The 23829-nt window shown below is 45.6% G+C and overlaps 1 protein-coding gene across 3 annotated transcripts in view; it reads right to left on the minus strand.

The window, feature by feature from the left end:
• GALNT10 (polypeptide N-acetylgalactosaminyltransferase 10) overlaps window positions 1–23829 on the minus strand; it is a 224938-nt gene that overhangs the window by 28699 nt on the left and 172410 nt on the right. For all 3 annotated transcript variants that reach the window (XM_045436518.1, XM_045436527.1, XM_045436507.1), the window contains exons 5-7: window positions 12580–12765; window positions 8527–8710; window positions 2776–2893 (exon numbers count right to left, since the gene is read on the minus strand). In XM_045436518.1, the coding sequence (XP_045292474.1) occupies window positions 2776–2893; window positions 8527–8710; window positions 12580–12765 (488 nt within the window). The remainder of the gene's footprint in view (window positions 1–2775; window positions 2894–8526; window positions 8711–12579; window positions 12766–23829) is intronic.

Raw genomic sequence — 23829 nt, forward strand, 5'->3', positions numbered from 1 at the left:
CTCCCGGACGAGAGATTTCCAATATGGCTTCATTACCAAGTCTTTTGTAAATAAACTGTGTGGAGAAAAATGCCATTTGTTCTGCTGTAATTGCCTGATGAGCATCATTAGATAGGTCTTTGAAACACACAGAATGAAATCATTTTGGGTTTGGGAATTCCTTTGTGCAACTCCTTCTCCATTCACTATTCTCCACAGAGGGTGTTTCTGAAGGGGGACTTCTTGACCATGGAGGCTGGCTTCTGGCCAGCGATCTACCTGCTCTGAGTGTGTCACAAACACGGATTTATTCAGTGCCTCCTCAATGTCAGGCAATCCTTTCGGTACCTGGGACACAGCAGTGAGTGAAACACACAAACAATCCTACCCTATCGAAGTTGACATTCTGGTGAGCACTCAGAACACAGGTGTGCCCATTTCTGGACACACTTGGCAGAGAACTTGATAAATCAAGTTTGCTTGATGGCTGTATTGACAAACTGTGAAGTTAAAAGTCCTTTGATTCCTTGTGTGTGATTGCACCGTACCCATAAGGATGCGACATTTGGAAAGCTAGACTGCACCGGGCTACGGATACCCAATGACATCTGTGCCATCACTTGCCAGACCTGCACTCATGGCAGACATCACTCATCAGTCACCACCCTCGTTCTGATCAGCTTGGATGCAGCTTCGGAATACATATCAACACCGCGCTGGGTCGCCCCTATCCCAGAGCAGATCAGAGATGGCTGGGAGAGGAAATCTATTTGCTACTTCTCACTTAGACGGTCATTAATTCATTTCACTGAGAGGCTGTAGAATATCCCAGTAAATTAAGTACGAGCCCAGGAGGAGGCAAACACAGAAGAAAGAGGGGAAAGACCACTGCAAACTTCTCAGGCTAGTTTCCCTCTCTAGTGTTCTCTCCTGTCCCTAAAGAGGCCCAGGAAACGTGGCAGGTCACAATGCAGGCTTTGCAGTCAGGCCCCCCTGGAGTCAGGTCCTGGTTCCGCTATTTCCACCTGTGTGGGGCCTTGGGCTGAGCCCCTCGTGTCTTCCTGTGAAATGGGTATAATGATGACACCGCTCTGCTAGGGTTGCTGAGAGGATTAAAGAAGCCAACACGTGTGAAGGGCTTGGCATAGGGTCCTGTCAGCTCCGAGCAGGGCTGAAATTCAGCTGTTGTGGACCAGAGCTGACACAGACTTGTGTCCAGCTGGTATCCGCTCTGACTGGTTGGTGCCTGGGCCGCCATCGCCATTAAATACTTTGAACACCAACTGTGGACGCGAGTGTTGGTTAGGTTAGGGGCTGGTCCCCTTCGGGGAGACAACTTCAGAACTCTGGAAGTAAAACAGACACAGCCCGCCCTTCAAACCCAAATGATGTTTTGGTAGAATTCCAGGTCGTTCTTTTCTTGCTACTCAAGAATTTATGTTCCCTAGTTCTGAACTGCTCAACCAGAGGTGTACATGGTGATGGCAATGATGTCGATAACGAACATAATCTTTGGGATGTTGTTAGGAAGCACCCAACCGTCATGGTCGCGTTTAATCCTCTGAAAAACCCCGTGAAGATTCAAGTATCATTAAGCAGATTTTGTGGCAGCACAAACCGAGGCTCAGTGAGGTGAGCCTTCCTTGTCTGAGATCACACAGTCTGTTGGAAGTGGCAGGGCCGGGATCTGACCCCAGCACCGAAGTCTCAATCACGGTGTCCCGCCTAAAAAGTTGATGCCCGATTCGGGGGGCATCAGGGTTGTGTATTCACAGGGCTCAGCCCAGTAGTGGTGCCGCTGGCCATCCCTCGCGGGCTGGGGGTATGCCCTTCCAGGGGCCCTGGGGATGCAGACGCAGACCCTGGCCAGATGTAAGGGGGCGCGGGACAAGCTAAGCCTCCCCTCAGAGGGACCGAGCCTCTGTTCATCACCTGAGACCAATATGGAATCCCACAAATGGAGGGGAGGAAGTGGCCCCAGAAGGGTGGGTGGCTATTAACCACCACGTCCTCAACTACCATTGTCAGCAAGCTTCTACAGCACATGGGCTGGTCTGATAGAGTAAATATTTACTCACTGGATCTTGAATAGTTTCTACCCATTTTTAATTGCTGGCTGTGTCCCCGGGTTGCATGTTAAACACTTCTAAGATATTATCTCGTTCGCTCTTTGCAATAGCTCTGGAAGATAGGTAGTATTATTATTCTGTCATTTCAGACGAAGAGAGAAAGCTAATCTAAACTTGCCCCAAATCACACAGCTCCTGAGTGGTGGAACTGGGATTTGAACCCACACTTTTCTGACTCCACAGCTTGGGCTCCTGACCACTAGTCTCTACGGCCAACTCCAGCAGTGGTGGATACAGAGAAAGCACACTTGAGAGGGGTGGCCACGACCCACTAAGGCTAACTGGGAATCTGCGAGGCCACGGGCCATCCCCAAAGCACAGCATCCTTCCAGGCCTGTGTGTCCCACTTACCCCGGCTTCTCTTCCCCCCTGCTGGTTTGCTGGACACCTCACTGGGAGACACCACCTTTACTGGAAGCAAGACCTGTCTTATTCCAACACTGCCATCCTAAGAAGGGGACGACGTTAAGGTAAATGGCAGTCAGAGCTCAGCAGCCTAAGGAGACACCCCACCTCCACTATACACACGCAAGAAGGAGTGGCCCACGGCCTCTGACTTGTCACCTGAGGAGCAGGGGCTGCTGAACCCTGAGCATCCAGAATCTTTCCAGGCTCAGAAAGCCAAGGGGGTGTGGCAAAGAAGGGGGCTTCCGAAGAGCCGGCTCACCTTGAATGAGATTTCATACTGCTCCCCTCCCCAGATCTCCAGGCCTGGGTCGTACCCACCCAACTCCCAGAACCATTTCCGATCCACAGCGAACAGTCCACCGGCCATCACGGGAGACCTGTCAGGGAAGAAGAGTGTGGTGTGAGGACAAAACGTCCTGGCGGCAGGCTCCGAGTGCAAGCTGACACTGCTATTCCCCCGGGGAAGGTACTGCACACTGCCCCAAGGGCACAGCCTATGTGTCTAGCAGGGAACCCAACACCCCTCCAAGGGAGGGCCCAGGCTGTCTTCTTTCTCGGCCATGACTTCCCTTCTTAAATACTGCATTTTAACCAAACGGATCCAGAGCTCCTTTCCACGGTCACTTGTGAGAGGAAATCACAGTAACGTGCGCCTTGCAGCTGCATGGTCTATGCCTCTCCAGTGCTCCCCCGGGTTAAATGGTCTGAATTGGGTCCCTCTGGGCCTGTCTGCACAGTAGAATCTCTTAGATGACAAAACACGCAGCTGTCTGGGCCCTACCCCAGACCTAGGAAGCTATCCCTGGGCGGTGGGGTCTAGGAATGCGTGTTTTCAAACAGCCTCCTTGGATGAGTCGCCCTCAGGCTGCCCAGCACTGGACAGGAGTTCTGCTGAGAGTTTGCAGAGGAAGACACAGCTTCTGCTCTTTCAGGTAAACTGGGCTAAGATGAACTCTGCACATTCACTGTCTCATTACCCACTGAGCGCCAGCTGAGCCGTAGATGCTGGAAGAATGTGCAGGTAAATCAGAGCTAGCCTGGGACTTTGGGGGATGCTAGTGTGGCCGGGCAGCTGCCTCTCAGGACAGAAGGACCCAGAAGATGGGTGGGAGGTACCAAGGGCCTCTGGGAGGTGCAGACGGCACTAAAGGAACATGGAAAGAGCGAGTGTCTGCCACCAGGTTTTGGGAGTGAGGAGAGAGGCTGGGGCAAGAGTCAGGGAGGGGTGCCCGGGGTGGTGGCATTTGAGGTGGGTTTTGTTTGGACAAGTGGGCAATGAGGGGAGAGGAAGGTACCCTGGAGGGGAAAACCACAGGAGCAAGGGCACAGAGATGATAAATGGGGCAGTGCCACGGGTAACAAGTCAGCACGGCATCATGCCAGGCCAAGGGCAGGGCTGGCATGCTGCATCCTGCCTGGGTCCCCCTGGTGCCTCACACGGGGCTGGCACCTGAGGGGCCGCCGGTACTCGCTGAGTGACAATCTCGCAGAGTGACCGTGTCCTTGTCCGGCTCCACTGGAAGACTCCAGACCCTCAAACCAAGGAACATTCCAGCAGCGAACTCCACGCCACCTCCTGGCCTTGGGAACTGCAGGTTCATGGGAATTGGGCTGATTTAAGAAGAACTTAGCCAACTCACATGCCTCCCACGCTTCATGTAGCAGATGAGCCTTGACAGCATGGCAGGGACTCCTTTAAAAGTCTTCTTTAAAAGAAGATCCCCTTGAATATTCACTGAGGGCTTGAATGTGGCAGGTGGTTGACTGAACTGATGATTTAATAAAATGACTGCTCCTTGAATTGACCTCATGAGGTGGGCCTCATCCTTATTATCCCATTGACACGTGTAGAAACCGGAGCACAGACCGGGAGGTAACTTGCTCCAGGCTTCACAGCTACTAAGCAGGATTCGAATCTCTAATCTATGCCAGAGCTCACACCCTCAGGGCCACAAAACTCTGTCTCCTATCAGGGAGGAGCCATGGAGAGGCAGGTGATGAGTGAAAAGGACAGGGGAACAGGGATGGGGAAACTGTCACTCCACTCTCCTTTACCTTTGGTGGGATGTGAGATGAAGTGTTTAACCACTGAACCCCGTATCGCCCGCTGCAGCGACCACGGGCCACATGCGGCTACTGAACACCCGGAATGGGACTACTCTGAATTGAGTTGTGCCGGAAGTGTAAGGGACACACTGATTTCCAACACTTACTGTGAAAAAAATAATAGGTCTCATTAACCATTTCAGGGATGCCTGGCTGGCTCAGTCGTGGGGCCTGCAGCTCTTGGTCTCGGGGTTGAGAGTTTGAGCCCCACGCTGGGTGTAGAGATTACGTACACATAAAATCTCAAAAAAATAATTTCCAAGTGTTGGTTACATGTTAAAGTGAGACTATTTCAGATATACTGGGTTAAACAGAGTATATGACAAAAATGAATCTTACCTGCTTCTCTTTACCTTTTTTTATGTGGCCACCAGGAAATTTAAAAGTATTTTTGTGGCTCCCCTGATTTTCTACTGGATGGTGCTCATTTAACATCTCAAAGCCTGTCCCCACATCTACACAATGAACATGTAGCTACATTTCCTAGCTCACATTGCTGTTATAGTTCTGAAAGTACCCAGTACTATGAAACATACGGTGTCTAATATCAACTTTCCTTTGTCTTCTGAAGATGGTGGGGTTTGGGTTTTTGGCTGGAGCCATACACTGCCTGGAGAGGCAGGGAGCGTTTCTGAGCCAGGGCTTCGTGGGAAATCAAACCCAAGACTCTGCATGCAGAAACCAGCCTGGGCGGGAGCCCGGGGCAAGGACCTAGGAGCCTCGGTGGAGCAGGGAGAAGATCAGCCTTAAGGCATTTTGGATGCTGGATGCTGGCCTCCAGAGGGAGGCCTCTCCTCCAGCCCCATCTATTTCCTGCCCATGTTCAGCAAGAACAACAACAACGGTTCTGAGGTCTAGTGGCTACCACTCACTTTACCGACATCATCTCCAGCTCTCACAAAGCTCTATTAGGCTCCTTTTCAGACGGAGAACTCTGGAATTCAGAAGAGCGACATACTCTGCTCAAGGGCATGCGGTTACTAAGCGGATGAGCTGTGGTTCCAACCGGGGTTGGCCCCCCAAGCCCATGTCCTTCAAACATCATTGTCGCCCTGGGCCTGCGGGTTGTTCACTTGCGGGCACCGTGGAGCGGTGTGCAGGAAATGACCAGGATTTTTCTAGTGGCCTCTCTCCTGGGTTTTGTCCAAGTACAATACAGAAAAGATACTTTTGGAAAGAATCGGAAGATACAAAGGATGGAGGGTCCCTCGGGAAGCATCTAGACCAGGGGTCTCAACTGTGACCACACAGTTCGCATCGCCTGGGAGCTTTAAAGACTGTTGATGCCTTGATCCCATCCCAGACTCTGGTGTGACTGGTCTTGGGTGGCAGGTGGCCTGGTGGGTTTTGTTTGTTTTTACAAGCTCCCCAGGTGATGCCAATGTGCAGCCAGGGTTGAGAGCCACTGCTGCAGGGCAGGCCCAACCCCTTCAATATCCAGGTGAGACGACTGCGGCCCTGGGGGGACGGGGTGGGGGGCGGGGTGGGGGGACTACTGGGGCCTCTGCTAATAAGCAGCCACATGACGTGGCCTTACCCTCTCCTCATCCTGCAATGAGGAAGATGAACGTGCCGAGACCCATCCACATAGGGCCCACGACTAAGCTTATGGTACTGGTTCAAACCACAGGGGGTTCTGGTTACCCTGAAAATTCTGTTCTCTGGAGTACCCCATTCCGACCTCAGCCTCTGCTGTGTGTCACCTCGGGCAAGTCTCATGTCCTCCCTGAGCCACAGGGTCTGTGCCAGTCAAGGGTGGAGGATTCCAATTACACCCTGGGGCTCTGTTGTGAGGGTTGTGTGCGGTCATGTCGGCTGGGACTGCTCTGCCGGCTCAGCTCAGATGTTGGCTCCTCCTTTTGTTGGTATTACTCTCCAAGAACTCGGGGCAACTGGGGCCTCGGGCGTGCGGAGGGTGCTAACTGCATGATGTCGTCTTGGGTTCTGACAGTAGTGATTGGCCATGTTCAGGAGACCAGAGGTCAGGGGAAGAACACGGACGTCTGACCTGCTCAAGCGGCACGGGGCTCCACCCATGCCCTCTGCCCTCAGCTCACACGACTCTCTTTGCCCAGCCACCTTTTATTTCCCTGAACAAGCGGGGCCTCTTCGCCCCTCTGAGCCCTCCCTTGGGCCCACAGCATCAGAGGCTCTCCTCAGGAACCCTGGTGTGCCCTGTGCCCATGACGATGGCCGAGCTGCCAAAAGACCCCTTTCTCAGGTGGGGAGTGTGAGGCGCAGGGAAGCTGGAGTTCACTGAGGTTAAACTGTGGTTAGGCAGGTGTGGATAATGGCCTCCCAAAGATGCCAATGCCTAATTCCTGGAACCTGGGGATATGTCACCTTACACAGCAAAGGGACGTTGCAAATAGAATTCAAGTGAAGGATCTGAGATGGGGAGATTGTCCTGGCGGGCCCAATGTAATCACAGGGGTCCTCATATGTGAAAGAAGGAGGCAGGAGGGTCAGAGTTAGAGAAGGAGATGTGATGATGAAAGCAGGTGCTGCAGAGAGATAGTTGGGGGAGGGGGGGGGTGGGAGAAGGAGGGGGAGTGATGGCGGAAGGAAGGAGGGGGAGACTTGGACATGTTAGGTTACTGGCTTTGGAGACAGAGAAGGTGGGACACCTGGGTGTCTCAGTGGGTTTAACGTCCCACTTTGGCTCAGGTCATGATCTTGCGGTTCCTAAGTTTGAGCCCTGTGTCGGGTTCTGTGCTGACAGCTCAGAGCCTGGAGCCTGCTTTGGATTCTGTGTCTGCCTCTCTCTGCCCCTCTCCCGCTCAGCTCTGTCTCTCTCTCTCTCTCTCTCAAAAAAACGATCATTAAAAATATTTTTTTGAAGATGGAGAAAGGAGCCACGAGCCAAAGAATGTGGGCAGCCTCTAGAAGCTGGAAAGGGCAAGCAAACCGACTTTTCCCTAGAACCTGCCTACACCATGCCTTTAGCTCAGTTAGACTCCTTTTCACACTTCTGACCTCCAGAACTTTAAGAGAATAAATCTGTGTTGTTTTAATAAGCCAGTAAATTTTGGGTAATTCATAATTGGGAAACTAATACAGCAGAAGACTGGACTTTGGCTTTGTACCCAAAGGTCTTTCCACATCTCTAGGAAGGGAACCAGAGTGGCTCACAGGGCAGCACAGGAGGAGCCCCAGAGAGACACGGGCTCTAATTCTGGCCTGGGACTGACTCACTGTATAAGTGAGCCCCCCCCCCTTGTCCTGGAGCTGCAGTCTCCCCATTTGCAAGGGACTGGAGTCCATTACCTGTAGGTCCCCCCAGCTTTCACATTCTAGGATGTCACAGGTTCACTCCACACATTGACCCCTAAACTTCTACCGTGGGACAAGCTGCCATTTCCTAACACTTCCAAGAGGGCCTAGCTGAATGATGGGACAGCTGTCCCCAGGGGCAGACAGACCTGCAGGTGCACCCAGCCTTTACTGCTTCATAGCTGTGAGACCTGGAAAAGGTGCTTAACCTCCTGGAGCCTTGGTGTCCTCACTTGGAAAATATGGATAATAATTTTTACTACGTATGGTTGTTGGGGATTAAAAAGGATCAGCATGTGATATGCTCAGCACTGTGCCTGGCATTTAGAAAGTGTTCAGCAAGGGGTGGTGGTGATGCTGGTTCTTGCTGACCATGGGGTGCTAGGCTTGAGGAAGAGAGCAACTCTGTTCACCCCCAGCTGGCAGGAACACCGCACAGAGGTGGCCAGCTGGGAGGGCCCTGAGCTGAGGCTCTGAGACAGCCTGGGAGGAGCTGTGCTTCCGGTTGGGGATGTTTGCCCTGGTTCCCCTGCAGTGGACTTTTAGGGGGAGGTGGCGGTCCCGAGTAGGGTGTGTTGGCGAGCGGTCACTAGGTCAGCCACTGGGACCAGCCTAGGTCACTTGTACTTACTCAAATGGGTCGCTTGGGTCAGCTTTCTGAAGTTCTGGAGGAATCGGTATCCGCTTATAGTACATCTCCCAGTCAAAGGCGCCCCGCATGGCATCGCCCGCCTGCGTTTCGTACCGAAAGTCATCGTGGTCGATCACGTCAATCATCGGGCACACAATGGTCTTGCGGTTCCGGGCGATGCGGTCTGAAGAAGCCAAGAGATGCCCATTACGGAGGCAGGACAGGGGAGCAGCTAGGTCCACGACCCTGCTCTGCAGCTTACTCGCATTCTTAATGTGTTCCCTGAGTGACTTCTCCGAATGCTCGAGTTTGAGAATCCCAAGAGCAAGAGAGAGGGCAGGCTTTAAGAAAGATGGACCAGGGCTCCCGTCCCAGTCCTGCTACCTGCGAGCTACATAAACAATGTCTCTGAGCCCCAGTGTTCTCCTCTGTGAAATGGGGAGAAGAGGTTCAGCACCACAGGCTGGTAGGAGGACGGGATATGACGACAGTTCGAGGTATCCAGCACGGTCGCCTGTAATGGTCAGCGCCATTGCAGAGAGAGATTAATTTCCTTCTGGGAGGGCTCCTGTTCTGGCCCTGTCAGGCTCCGCATTCTGGGTCCTAAGCTTGACTCATGGCCGAAGTAGCCAGGCACACCAGCTCCTCAAAACTTCTCAGCTATGGTCAGTGAACAAGTGGTCCTCCTTGCGAGAGAGTTTAGCTCGCTTTTTCCAACAGCCAGAACTACTGAGGAGGGCATGTACTATCCCACGAACTCCTCCTGACTGATGTACAAGCAAAGCCTGGCAAACCTCTGCCCTGCAGGAATGCTACAGGCTAGGTGATTCAAGATGGCAAGGGCAGTCCCTAGCCAGATGGCTTTTTACGGTCCCCGTTAAGCCAGGGAGAAGCTAATTCTATACAACGCACTCTGCCCAACCTACCAACCAGAATTTTAAGCTTTGGTTTGTTCTGTTCTTCGATGTTCCTTCTGCCAAGAAGCCGTGGCTGCAGCTCGGGGGTGCCAGTGATAAAGGGGCCAGTGGGCTGTGCTGGGGTGCCTGGCTGCTTGGGCCAGCAGTCAAGTTCAAGGGTGGGAATGTGGAGTCTGGTAGGGCCAGTGTAGGCTGGCATCTGCCTGGGGCTTGGGCTTCATCAAGTACTTTTTTCTTCCAGGAGAGAAAGCAGCATTCTTGCCCTTTTCTAAACTGCAAGACAACAATCCATAGATGGGTCATTAAATTGATCGAGTGTATGTGTGTTTGTGTGTGTGCATGTGCATGTGTATAATGACCCAGAAAAGAATACTGAATGTCAGGGTGCATTCCACCTGATAAGAAAAAGTACTTTTTCAGGAAACAGGTTTCCGTTATATTGCATGGGTGTGTATCTGTGTACTGGATTGAGATGTCCAATGTATTTCTAACTGTGGCACACTGGTTTAAGAAGTCTGAGAAGTGCTGCTTTCGGCAGTGTGCCCTCTGGGCTACCAGTGCCTGATGTACCCATGGGGTGTTTAAAAAACTGCCAGGGCTGCTCCTGCCCCAGATGCACCGAATCAGAATCTGTGGGGACAGAGCTTGGGTCTGCCTTGTGAACAGGCTCCCCAGGGATTCTAATGAAGTCAAAGAAACTTCTCCAGGGAAAGATCTAGAGAGGGCCTCCCTTCCTAATTACAATTATTCACGCCCATGCAGGGGATTTCACTTCTGGAGAGGCTCTGGGCTGTGGCTCTGCTGCAGGCTGGCTGAGAGCGGGAGGTGTGAGGGGTCAAGGCTTAGCATCAGAGAGGCAGCATTCCAGGGTGCTGCGCTCACTTGGGGACAGAATGCCCAGGTCCCAACCCTGGCTTTGTCACCTACAAGCAGTATAACCTTGACAAAGGTTATCTGATGCCTCTGAAACCTCGCTTCCCTGCCGACAAAATGGAGGACGACAGCACCTGTCTCATGGGGTTCCTGTGAAGACCGAGGGGGACGGTGGGGCCAAGATGCTTAGCTCAGACTCTCGCACATTCACACATCCCATTAGTGCTCCGCGGACATTGCTGTGACTAGGATTGACGAAAGCAGCTCAGAAGCTGAGCATCTTCCTCATTCTCTTTGCTCTTCAGTTTTCTCATTTGTTCTATGTGGATAATAAGGCCTGGCCTGTCTACATTCCCATGTAACTGTCAAATTCAAAAGTGGCTGTGGCCTAAAAAAAGCCAAGGGACTAGCAGAGCCATGATGATGATGATGATGATGATGATGATGATGATGATGATGGCAGAAATGAGGATAAACAGTGGCTTTCCTTCGGGGGGCTGAATCCTTCTCTCTGGCTCAGGAATGCCTCATCTGCACAGAAGGCAGAGAGAGCTGTGCATGGAGGTGTTAATGGTTTTGAGACAAAGCCCTGATGCGCTCTGTCGGCTGCTCATATTAACAGGGACAGACTTTTGCATCTACACCATTGGTTCACATTTCTATTGGAAAAAGAAAAAATAAAAAGAGGGAGAATGTTTCCTCCATGTATTCTGCAGATTATGAAAATTACCCTCATATATTTCCATAGAAACAGAGTTAAGGGCTATTTAGACTCCCAGCTCAGCTTTGTGGCCCTCCACTTCGAGTCACTGAATGACCCAACAAATGAGTTGTTCCTTCAGCACTATAAATTAGGTGATTTATGGTGAGACTTTTTTCTTTCTCTTTTTCTTTTTCTCTTTCGGTAATGAGAGGCAGACGCAGAGACCTCTTGGTTTAATTAAATACGGAGTTTACCAGAAAATCTGGGTTATATCCTTTTCCTAACCCAGTGGGATCCTGGACCCTTGGGATCAGAAGCGTATCATCTAATACTGAAGTTCCATGCTGATCTGCGTTAGAAAACAAATTGGCTGGATTAGCCCATTCAACCGTGTGGGTTTTGCTTTCTGTTCTCACCTCTGCCTGATGGTCTAACCAGTGCTCGTCCAAGTGTGGTCCTCGGACCAGCAGTGCTAGCACCACCTGGAAGTTGGTCAGAAATGCAGCTTCTCAGACCCTACCCCAGACCTCTCCAATCAGAAACTCTGGGGTGGGGTCCAGCACTCTGTGTTAGTGAGTCTCCCAGGTGATTCTGACACAGGCTCAAGTTGGCCCTGAACTACAGTCTCCTTTGCTTCCTGAGCTTTCTGTTATGGTGAGCATCCCCATTCATTTGTGAGTTTCAATTTCTCCCTGGATTGATAACGCTTCTCCAATCTGTCTCTGGCCTGTCCCTCACCTGATTCCCAATCTCAGTAGGACATTTCCTCTTTGATGTCCACCTGTTAGCACCAGCTCATCACCTTCCACAAATCTGAGCTCCGCAGAATTCAGACCTGCTTCTTCAACAAGCTATGAGGCACCTCACTGCCCAGCATCCAATCCCCTTGTCTCCCTTCTGTCCACATGGCTATGATGGATGACTTCTGGATCATGCCGCCCTGTCCACAGCCCTTTCCTGATAGCTGCTGGAAACTCTCCAGAGAGGAAATGAATTTAGGGAGGCAGTGTGATTTCTGACCATGGACAAAATTTGGGGCCAGAGAGATGGTAACTTTGACACTTATGACCCAAGGGAACAATATTGAGTCACTCAGTATCTCCAAACCTCAGCTTCTTCTACTATGAAATGGGGACACTTTTGACCTGGCATGGTTTTGTGAGGACTGGAGATAATGCTTATCACTTCCCTGGCTCAATAGCAGGGCACTGAAGGTTAACTATTCTAAGTTGCTAGGATAATGTCCCTCCACAATGTGGCTCCTACAGCAGACAGCCTTGACTTGCTTTCCAATAAAACTTGAACTAAGCTGGGAGAGGCAATCATGTAACTAGACTGTAGTGTGCTGTAGGACTTTGGGTAAGTCACCTCCCCTCTCAGCTTCCTTCTCTGTAAAACGAAGGGACAGGACTCGAATGGATTTTTAAGGTCTCTGTGAGCATTCCTGAATCCCTCATGGCACCTGGCATTGGATGGCAGCATCTCAAGCAGTCAAGAGAACCCTTGTGGATGATCCCTGCAGAAGGCTGGGGCCCACCTTGCCTTGGGAGGGTCTCTTACCGAGCAAGGGGGGGAGCCAGTTGACATTGGCTTCACAGTGTGAGTCTAAGAATGTGATGACATCCCCAGTTGCTGCAGAGGCCCCCAGCATCCGGGTCCTTATCAGCCCTTCCCGCTTCTTGGTTCGAAGAATTCTCACACTGGGGAAGAGGGCCATATAGTCTTCAAGTGGCTTCTTCAAGTGCTCTGTGAGAGAGACAGAAGACGACAGATGGACAGATGGGTTAGAACAGCTGCTCAGTAATCACTCTTGTGACTGCTCCCTTATGTGTGCACCATATTTTATAGTTTATTTTTTTATTAAAAAATTTTTTTAATGTCTATTTATTTTTGACAGAGAGAGAGAGAGAGAGAGAGAGAGAGAGCATGAGCGGGGGAGGGGCAGAGAGAGAGGGAGACATGGAATCTGAAGCAGGCTCCAGCCTCTGAGCTGTCAGCACAGAGCCTGATGTGGGGCTCGAACCCATGAGCTGTGAGATCATGACCTGAGCCGAAGTCGGACGCTGAATCGACTGAGCCACCCAGGCGCCCCTGTACTTTATAGTTTAGACACAGCTTTCCCATACAATGCCTCATGGGACCTTTCAGATATGGCCAACGAGGACAGGGACCACCACCTGCATGCTGTAAATGGGGACTCCGAAGCTCAAAGAAGTCCAGGGATAGTGCCAGACCTGGAACACACAGAGATCATCTGCGTGAGAGTGTGGGCAGTGGTGGTTTATGCTTGGCTGATACCTCTTCCCTCATTTTCTGGAATCAGCACTCTGATTTTTCTTGGTGAAACTGCCCCTCCCATTTTCCATCCATTATACTTTGGTGGGGCTCACCCACCCCTGGATCCAAGGGGGAGGAGCAGGTAGGATGGGCCTGACCAATCAGGGCATTCCATTTCCTTGCCTACAGTGATTGGTTCAGGAATGGCCATGTGACCCGAGTTGATCCAAATAATGAATCCTGAGAAGTATTTTTTTTTTTTTTTTTTTTTCAGAACTACTGAAACACCAGGCCCTTTCTTCTCATTAGAGTTGCTAAGTTGGCTGGCCATAAATCTGGAGCTGCTGGTGACATCTTTGGCAAATGAGGTGATAAGAGTTGGGGGAGGGGCAGTTCTGCTGACATTGAAGTAAACATGTAAAAAGAATCAAGAGATGGAAATTATTCTGATGGCATTTTGATTCCCCAGATCCCTCTGTGCCTAAAGCAGATAGACTCCTAAATGTTCTTACTACATACGAAACAAATTCCTCTTCTTGCTTATGCTAATGTGGGTTGGGTTTCTATCCTGTGCCTGGTAAAGTCATTCTGAACAAATCTCAAAAATTATCTCTTTTTACTAAAAAAGTCCCAGCCTTAACACTGGTGTCTCTTTAGTTTAATCAGGGTTAGAGTACTTTATGAAAAATCTAGTATGGCTACAAAAAAAGTCCTAACGTTTATACCACACTTAATGATGAAATAGCAAATGCTTTTATCCGATGATCAGGACAAAGGCTGTATTCTCTCTCATCACTTCCATTCAGCATTGTACTAGAACTCCTAGCCAGTGCAACTGGCAAGATAAAGAAATAAAGGCATAAAGATTGGGAAGAAAAAGGTAACAGTATCTTTACCTGTAGATGACATGATTATTTACATAGAAAAATCCCAAGAAATCTACAAAGAAGCTAGCAAGATTTCAGGATACTGGTTTAAATGTTGATTTAAAAATTAGTTGTATTTCTAAGTACTGGCAGATAAAAAAAAAAATTGGAAAATTCAATTTAAAATAGTAAGCATACAATTTGCAATTTAACAAAAGAAGTAAAATCTGTATACTTTGAAACTGCAAAAACACTGTTGAAAAATATTAAAGACTAAAATAAATGGAAAGACAGTCTATGTTCATGGATTGGATGACTTAATATTGTTAAGATGGCAATACCTCCTATGTTGATCTACAGATTCAGTGAGATCAAAATCACAGCTGATCTCTTTGCAAAAATTGACAATTGACAAGCTGATCCTAAAATTTATGGAAGAGATCAACAGATCCAGGATAGCTAAAAATCTTTTGATTACTTACACATGAACATTTACAGCAATACTACTCACAACAGCCAAAGATTGGAAATAACTCAAGCTTCCATCACCTCAGGAATGGATAAACAACTATGAAATATATTCACACAATGGAATATCACTCAACCATAAAAAGGAATGAAGTACTGATACATGGTACCATGCAGATGAACCTCAAAACATTACACCAAATAAAGGATGCCAGCCACAAAAGGTCACATGTTGTATCATTCTACTCATATGAAATTCCAGAATAGGTAAATTTATAGAGCCAACAAACAAATTAGTGATTACCAGAGACTGGGGTAGAGAGAGACGGGGAGTGACAACTCAATGGGTATGGTGTTTCCTTTTGGAGTGATAAAACATTTTGGAACCAAGTGATGGTTGCACAACATTGTGAATGTACTAAATGCCAGTGAATTGTATACTTTAACATGGTTAATTTTTATGTTATGTGAATTTTACCCCAATTAAAAAAAATGGGTAAAAGATCTGAATAAGCACTTCTCCAAAGGTGATATACAAATGGCCGATAAACACATAAAAGGATGTTCAACATCCTTAGTTACCAGGGAAATGCAAATCAACACCACAATGAGATACTACTTCACATCCACTAGGATGGCTATAATGCACAACTCAGATAATAAGTGTTGACAGGGATGTGGAGGATAAGAATCTCTATATACTGTTGGTGGAAATGTAAAATGGTGCAGCCACTTTGGAAAACAGTCTGGCAGTTCCTCAGTTAAGCACAGTTACCATATTACCCAGTAATTCCATTCCTAGGTGTACACCCAAGAGAAATGAAAACACACATCCACCCCAAAATTTGCGTACTAGTGTTCATAGCAGCAATATTCAAAATATCCCCATATTGAAAACCATAGAAATATCCATCAATTGATGAATGAGTGAACAGAACGTAGTATATCCACACAATGGATTTTATTATTCCACAATAAAAAAGGAAAGAGCGATTAAGACAATATGGATGAAACTTAAAAAGAGTATTCTGTGTTAAAGAAGTCAGACACCTAAGACTAGATATTATACGATTCTATTTATATGAAATTTCTAGAAAGACAAAATTACAGGGACAGAAAGGAAGTCAGCAGTAGTCTAGAGCTGGGTTGGGAGTGGGGACTGATTACAAACAGGCACAAGGGAACTTTCTGGAGTGATGGAAATATTCTAAAACTGTATTATAGTGATCATTTTAAAACTGTATAAACTGACCTAAGAACTGAACTGCAGACTTAAAATGGGTGATTTCTGTGTTATGCAAATTATACCTGAATAAGGTTGTTAAATGGAAAAAAAATGTATTTCTATAACCTGGCAAAGAACAATTGGAAAGTACAATAAAAATACCATTTATAATAGCTTCCTATAGATAAAGATCCAAATAAATGGAGAGATAAATCATACATATAGACTTGAAGACTCCATATTGTTAAAGAGTCAATTCTCCTCAAATTCATCTATAGATTCAACATAATCCCAATGAAATCACAGCAGGTTTTGAAATTGACAACTTTCAAAGAACCTAAACTGTGAAAACAAAAACAATCTTGAAAAAGAATAAAGTTGGAGGACTCACTGATTTCAAAACTTATTACAAAGTCAGAATAATCAAAACAATGTAATACTGGCAAGGAATAAACATAACCAATAGAACAGAATAGAGGAGCCAGAGGTATGCCTATATATATGTCATTGACTGACTGGTTTTTGACAAGGGCACCAAGGCAAATTCAATGAGAATATAAAAGAATTTTTAAAATGTGCAACGAAACAAATGAGCAAAGGGAAAAAAGAAAGACAAACCAAGAAACAGATTTAACTATAAAGAACAAACAGATGGTTACCAGAGGGGAGGTGGTGAGGAGATGGGTGAAATAGGTGATGGGGATCAAGAGAACACTGGGGGCACCTGGGTGGCTTAGTTTGTTAAGCATCCAAATCTTGATTTCAGCTTGGGTCACAATCTCATGGTTAGTGGGTTTGAGCCCCTGTTGGGCTTTATGCTGATAGTACAGAGGCTGCTTGGGATTCTCTCTCTCTCCCTCTTTCTCTCTGTCCTGCTCTCTCTCTCAAAATAAATAAATAAGCATTAAAATAAAGAGCACACTTACGATGATGATCACTGAGTAATGTACAGAATTGATGAATAGGCTATGTTGTGCACCTAAAATTACCATAACACTGTATGTTAACTATACTGGAACGGAAATAAAAAACTTGAAAAAATAAAACAGCTAGCATAACTGGATAAACACATGAAAAAAGATGAACCTCAACCTCTACCTCCTACCATACACAACAAATAATTTTATTTTTATTTTTATTTAAAAAAAATTGTTTTTTCAACGTTTATTTTTGGGACAGAGAGAGACAGAGCATGAACGGGGGAGGGGCAGAGAGAGAGGGAGACACAGAATCAGAAACAGGCTCCAGGCTCTGAGCCATCAGCCCAGAGCCTGACGCCGGGCTCGAACTCACGGACCGCGAGATCGTGACCTGGCTGAAGTCGGACACTTAACCGATTGCGCCACCCAGGCGCCCCACACAACAAATAATTTTAGATGTATAGCAGGTTTAAATATAAAGGCTAAAGTTATAAGGTTTCTTGAAGAAACATAGGAGAATATTGTTGTAAACTTGGGGTAGGAAAAGATCTCTTAAGACATAAAAAGCACTAACCCATAAAAGGGAAGACTGATAAATTGGACTTGATTAAGAACTTGCTCTTCAAACTTTGCTCATCACAACACATCAAAGACATCAGTAAGAAAATGACAAGGCAGGCAACAGTCTGGGAGAAAATATTCACAAGACATGAATCTGACAAAGGACTTGTATCAAGAATATGTAATGGATTCCACCAAAGTCAATAATAAACAGATGACCAACTTAAAACTAGGCAAAAAGCTATGAAACAGTTTTACAAAAATACATTTCACAAAAGAATTGATACACAAATAGCCAACAAGCATATGAAAAGATGTGACTCAAATTAAAAGCCTGAGATGCCATTTGCTATACATTCCCCAGGGAGAGGAGTTAAGATGGTGCAAGAGTAGGGGGGCTCTAAGTTTGCCTCATCCCTCAAATACAGCTAGATAAATATCAAATCATTCTAAACACCCAAGAAATCAATCTGAGGGCTGAGAGAACAAAATCACAAGTCTACAAGTAGAAAAATGACTACTTTGTGGAAGCTTCTTTTAACAAGCAGATCAAAGTACCTAGATCTAGGGTTTGTTTCTTCTTCTTCTTCTTCTCTGGACAAAATGACAAGATGGAAGAATTCATCCCAAAAGAAAGAAAAGGAAGTTGGGGCATGTGGGTGGCTCAGTCAGTTAAATGACTGACTTCGGCTCAGGTCATGATCTCACAGCTCATGGGTTTGAGCCCCGCATCAGGCTCTGTGCTGACAGCTGGGAGCCTGGAGCCTACTTTGAATTCTGCGTCTCCCTCTCCTTCTCTGCCCCTCCCCCACTTGCATGCGCGCGCGCTCTCTCTCTCTCTCTCTCTCTCTCTCTCTCTAAAATAAATAAACATTAAAAAAAAAAAGAACAGGAAGTAGAAGTAATAGCCAGGGATTTAATCAATACAGATATACAGATAGAAGTAAGACGTGTGAACTTGAATTTCAAACAACAATTATAAGGATACTAGCTGGGCTTGAAAAATGCATAGAAGGCACTAGAGAATCCCTTAGAAGAACTTTTAGTTCTTTTAGATTAAAGAACTAAAAACGAGTCAGGCTGAAATTAAAAAAGCTATAATCAAGATGTAAACCCAAACAGATGCCATAACAATGAAGATGAACAAAGCAGAGGAGAGAATCTGTGATAAGGAAGATAAAACTATGAAAAATAATGAAGTTGAAAAGAAGAGGGAAAGAAAGGTAATGAATCATGAAGGTAGACTTAGAGAACTCAGCAACTTCTTAGAGCAATAATATTTGTATCACAGAAGTCCCAGAAGATGAAGAAAGAGAAAAAGGGGCAGAAGGTTTATTTTAGCAAATTACAGCTGAAAACTTTCCTATCTGGGGAAGGATACAGACATTTAAATCCAAGAAGCACAAAGAAGTCCCATGAAATTCAACAAAAGCTGGCCATATGACCTAGACATATCATAGTCAAATTCACAAAAGACACAGACAAGGAAAGAGTCCTGAAAGTAGCAAGGGAAAAAAAAGTCCTTAACCTACAAGTGAAGACAGATCAGGTTCGCAGCACACCTATCCACAGAAACTTGGCAGGCTAGAAGGGAATGGCAGGATATATTCAATGTGCTGAATGGGAGAAATATACAACCAAGAATACTTTATCCAGCAAGACTGTCATTGAGAATAGAAGGAGAGATAAAATGTTTCCCAGCAAACAAAAACTAAAGGAGTTTGTGACACTAAGCCAGCCCTGCAAAAAATATTAGAAGGGACTCTTCGAGTGGGGGGAAAAAAGACCAAAAGCAATAAAGACTAGAAAGGAACACAGAACATCACCAGAAATACCAATTTTATAGGTAACACAATAGCACTAAATTCGTACCTTTCAGTAATCACTCTGAATGTAAATGGTCTACATGTTCCAGTCAAAAGACACAGGGTATAAGAATGGATTAAAAAAACAAGACCCGGGGCACCTGGGTGGCGCAGTCGGTTAAGCGTCCGACTTCAGCCAGGTCACGATCTCGCGGTCCGTGAGTTCGAGCCCCGCGTCGGGCTCTGGGCTGATGGCTCAGAGCCTGGAGCCTGTTTCCGATTCTGTGTCTCCCTCTCTCTCTGCCCCTCCCCCGTTCATGCTCTGTCTCTCTCTGTCCCAAAAATAAATAAACGTTGAAAAAAAAAATTAAAAAAAAAAAACAAAAAAAACAAGACCCATCTATATGCTGCATAGGAGACTCATTTTAGACCTAAAGACACCTGCAGATTGAAAGTGAGGCGATGGAAAACTGGAGTAGCCATGCTTATGTCAGACAAATTAGATTTTTTTTTTTTTTTTGGAGTGAAAAGCCTTTAGTTTAATGATACTCTGCCTCTTTTTTTTTAATATATGAAATTTATTGTCAAATTGGTTTCCATACAACACCCAGTGCTCATCCCAAAAGGTGCCCTCCTCAATACCCATCACCCACCCTCCCCTCCCTCCCACCCCCCATCAACCCTCAGTTTGTTCTCAGTTTTTTAAGAGTCTCTTATGCTTTGGCTCTCTCCCGCTCTAACCTCTTTTTTTCTTTTCCTTTCCCCTCCCCCATGGGTTTCTGTTAAGTTTCTCAGGATCCACATAAGAGTGAAAACATATGGTATCTGTCTTTCTCTGTATGGCTTATTTCACTTAGCATCACACTCTCCAGTTCCAACCACGTTGCTACAAAGGGCCATATTTCGTTCTTTCTCATTGCCATGTAGTACTCCATTGTGTATATAAACCACAATTTCTTTATCCATTCATTAGTTGATGGACATTTAGGCTCTTTCCATAATTTGGCTATTGTTGAAAGTGATGCTATAAACATTGGGGTACAAGTGCCCCTATGCATCAGTACTCCTGTATCCCTTGGGTAAATTCCTAGCAGTGCTATTGCTGGGTCATAGGGTAGGTCTATTTTTAATTTTCTGAGGAACCTCCACACTGTTTTCCAGAGTGGCTGCACCAGTTTGCATTCCCACCAACAGTGCAAGAGGGTTCCCGTTTCTCTACATCCTCTCCAGCATCTATAGTCTCCTGATTTGTTCATTTTGGCCGCTCTGACTGGCATGAGGGGATATCTGAGTGTGGTTTTGATTTGTATTTCCCTGATAAGGAGTGACGTTGAGCATCTTTTCATGTGCCTGTTGGCCATTCGGATGTCTTCTTTAGAGAAGAGTCTATTCATGTTTTCTGCCCATTTCTTCACTGGGTTATTTGTTTTTCGGGTGTGGAGTTTGGTGCGCTCTTTATAGATTTTGGATACTAGCCCTTTGTCTGATATGTCATTTGCAAATATCTTTTCCTATTCCGTTGGTTGCCTTTTAGTTTTGTTGATTGTTTCCTTTGCTGTGCAGAAGCTTTTTATCTTCATAAGGTCCCAGTAATTCATTTTTGCTTTTAATTCCCTTGCCTTTGGGGATGTGTTGAGTAAGAGATTGCTATGGTTGAGGTCAGAGAGGTCTTTTCCTGCTTTCTCCTCTAGGGTTTTGATGGTTTCCTGTGTCACATTCAGGTCCTTTATCCATTTTGAGTTTATTTTTGTGAATGGTGTGAGAAAGTGGTCTAGTTTCAACCTTCTGCATGTTGCTGTCCAGTTCTCCCAGCACCATTTGTTAAAGAGACTGTCTTTTTCCATTAGATGTTCTGTCCTGCTTTGTCAAAGATTAGTTGGCCATACGTTTGTGGGTCTAGTTCTGGGGTTTCTATTCTATTCCATTGGTCTCTGTGTCTGTTTTTGTGCCAATACCATGCTGTCTTGATGATGACAGCTTTGTAGTAGAGGCTAAAGTCTGGGATTGTGATGCCTCCTGCTTTGGTCTTCTTCTTCAAAATTACTTTGGCTATTCGGGGCCTTTTGTGGTTCCATATGAATTTTAGGATTGCCTGTTCTAGTTTTGAGAAGAATGCTGGTGCAATTTTGATTGGGATTGCATTGAATGTGTAGGTAGCTTTGGGTAGTATTGACATTTTGACAGTATTTATTCTTCCAATCCATGAGCAGGGAATGTCTTTCCATTTCTTTATATCTTCTTCAATTTCCTTCATAAGCTTTCTATAGTTTTCAGCATACAGATCTTTTACATCTTTGGTTAGATTTATTCCTAGGTATTTTATGCTTCTTGGTGCAATTGTGAATGGGATCAGTCTCTTTATTTGTCTTTCTGTTGCTTCATTGTTAGTGTATAAGAATGCAACTGATTTCTGTACATTGATTTTGTGTCCTGCAACTTTGCTGAATTCATGTATCAGTTCTAGCAGACTTTTGGTGGAGTCTATCGGATTTTCCATGTATAGTATCATGTCCTCTGCAAAAAGCGAAAGCTCGACTTCATCTTTGCCAATTTTGATGCCTTTGATTTCCTTTTGTTGTCTGATTGCTGATGCTAGAACTTCCAACACTATGTTAAACAACAGCGGTGAGAGTGGGCATCCCTGTGGTGTTCCTGATCTCAGGGAAAAAGCTCTCAGTTTTTCCCCATTGAGGATGATGTTAGCTGTGGGCTTTTCATAAATGGCTTTTATGATGTTTAAGTATGTTCCTTCTATCCCGACTTTCTCAAGGGTTTTTATTACGAAAGGGTGCTGAGTTTTGTCAAAGGCCTTTTCTGCATCAATTGACAGGATCATATGGTTCTTATCTTTTCTTTTATTAATGTGATGTATCACGTTGATTGATTTGCAAATGTTGAACCAGCCCTGCATCCCAGGAATGAATCCCACTTGATCATGGTGAATAATTCTTTTTATATGCTGTTGAATTCGATTTGCTAGTATCTTATTGAGAATTTTTGCATCCATATTCATCAGGGATATTGGCCTGTAGTTCTCTTTTTTTACTGGGTCTCTGGTTTAGGAATCAAAGTAATACTGGCTTCATAGAATGAGTCTGGAAGTTTTCCTTCCCTTTCTATTTCTTGGAATAGCTTGAGAAGGATAGGTATTATCTCTGCTTTAAACGTCTGGTAGAACTCCCCTGGGAAGCCATCTGGTCCTGGACTCTTATTTGTTGGGAGATTTTTCATAACCGATTCAATTTCTTCGCTGGTTATGGGTCTGTTCAAGCTTTCTATTTCCTCCTGATTGAGTTTTGGAAGAGTGTGGGTGTTCAGGAATTTGTCCATTTCTTCCAGGTTGTCCAATTTGTTGGCATATAATTTTTCATAGTATTCCCTGATAATTGTTTGTATCTCTGAGGGATTGGTTGTAATAATTCCATTTTCATTCATGATTTTATCTATTTGGGTCATCTCCCTTTTCTTTTTGAGAAGCCTGGCTAGAGGTTTGTCAATTTTGTTTATTTTTTCAAAAAACCAACTCTTGGTTTCGTTGATCTGCTCTACAGTTTTTTTTAGATTCTATATTGTTTATTTCTGCTCAGATCTTTATTATTTCTCTTCTTCTGCTGGGTTTAGGCTGCCTTTGCTGTTCTGCTTCTATTTCCTTTAGGTGTGCTGTTAGATTTTTGTATTTGGGATTTTTCTTGTTTCTTGAGATAGGCCTGGATTGCAATGTATTTTCCTCTCAGGACTGCCTTCGCTGCGTCCCAAAGCGTTTGGATTGTTGTATTTTCATTTTCGTTTGTTTCCATATATTTTTTAATTTTTCTCTAATTGCCTGGCTGACCCACTCATTCTTTAGTAGGGTGTTCTTTAACCTCCATGCTTTTGGAGGTTTTCCAGACTTTTTCCTGTGGTTGATTTCAAGCTTCATAGCATTGTGGTCTGAAAGTATGCATGGTATAATTTCAATTCTTGTATACTTATGAAGGGCTGTTTTGTGACCCAGTATATGATCTATCTTGGAGAATGTTCCATGTGCACTCGAGAAGAAAGTATATTCTGTTGCTTTGGGATGCAGAGTTCTAAATATATCTGTCAAGTCCATCTGATCCAATGTCTCATTCAGGGCCCTTGTTTCTTTATTGACCGTGTGTCTAGATGATCTATCCATTTCTGTAAGTGGAGTGTTAAAGTCCCCTGCAATTACCACATTCTTATCAATAAGGTTGCTTATGTTTATGAGTAATTGTTTTATATATTTGGGGGCTCCGCTATTTGGCGCATAGACATTTATAACTGTTAGCTCTTCCTGATGGATAGACCGTGTAATTATTATATAATGCCCTTCTTCATCTCTTGTTACAGCCTTTAATTTAAAGTCTAGTTTGTCTGATATAAGTATGGCTACTCCAGCTTTCTTCTGGCTTCCAGTAGCATGATAAATAGTTCCCCATCCCCTCATTCTCAATCTAAAGGTGTCCTCATGTCTAAAATGAGTCTCTTGTAGACAGCAAATAGATGGGTCTTGTTCTGATACCCTATGTCTTTTGGTTGGCTCATTTAATCCATTTACATTCAGTGTTATTATAGAAAGATATGGGTTTAGAGTCATTGTGATGTCTGTATGTTTTATGCTTGTAGTGATGTCTCTGGTACTTTGTCTCACAGGATGCCCCTTAGGATCTCTTGTAGGGCTGGTT

Source organism: Leopardus geoffroyi, chromosome A1 (genome assembly GCF_018350155.1).
Source record: "Leopardus geoffroyi isolate Oge1 chromosome A1, O.geoffroyi_Oge1_pat1.0, whole genome shotgun sequence".
NCBI lineage: Eukaryota > Metazoa > Chordata > Mammalia > Carnivora > Felidae > Leopardus > Leopardus geoffroyi.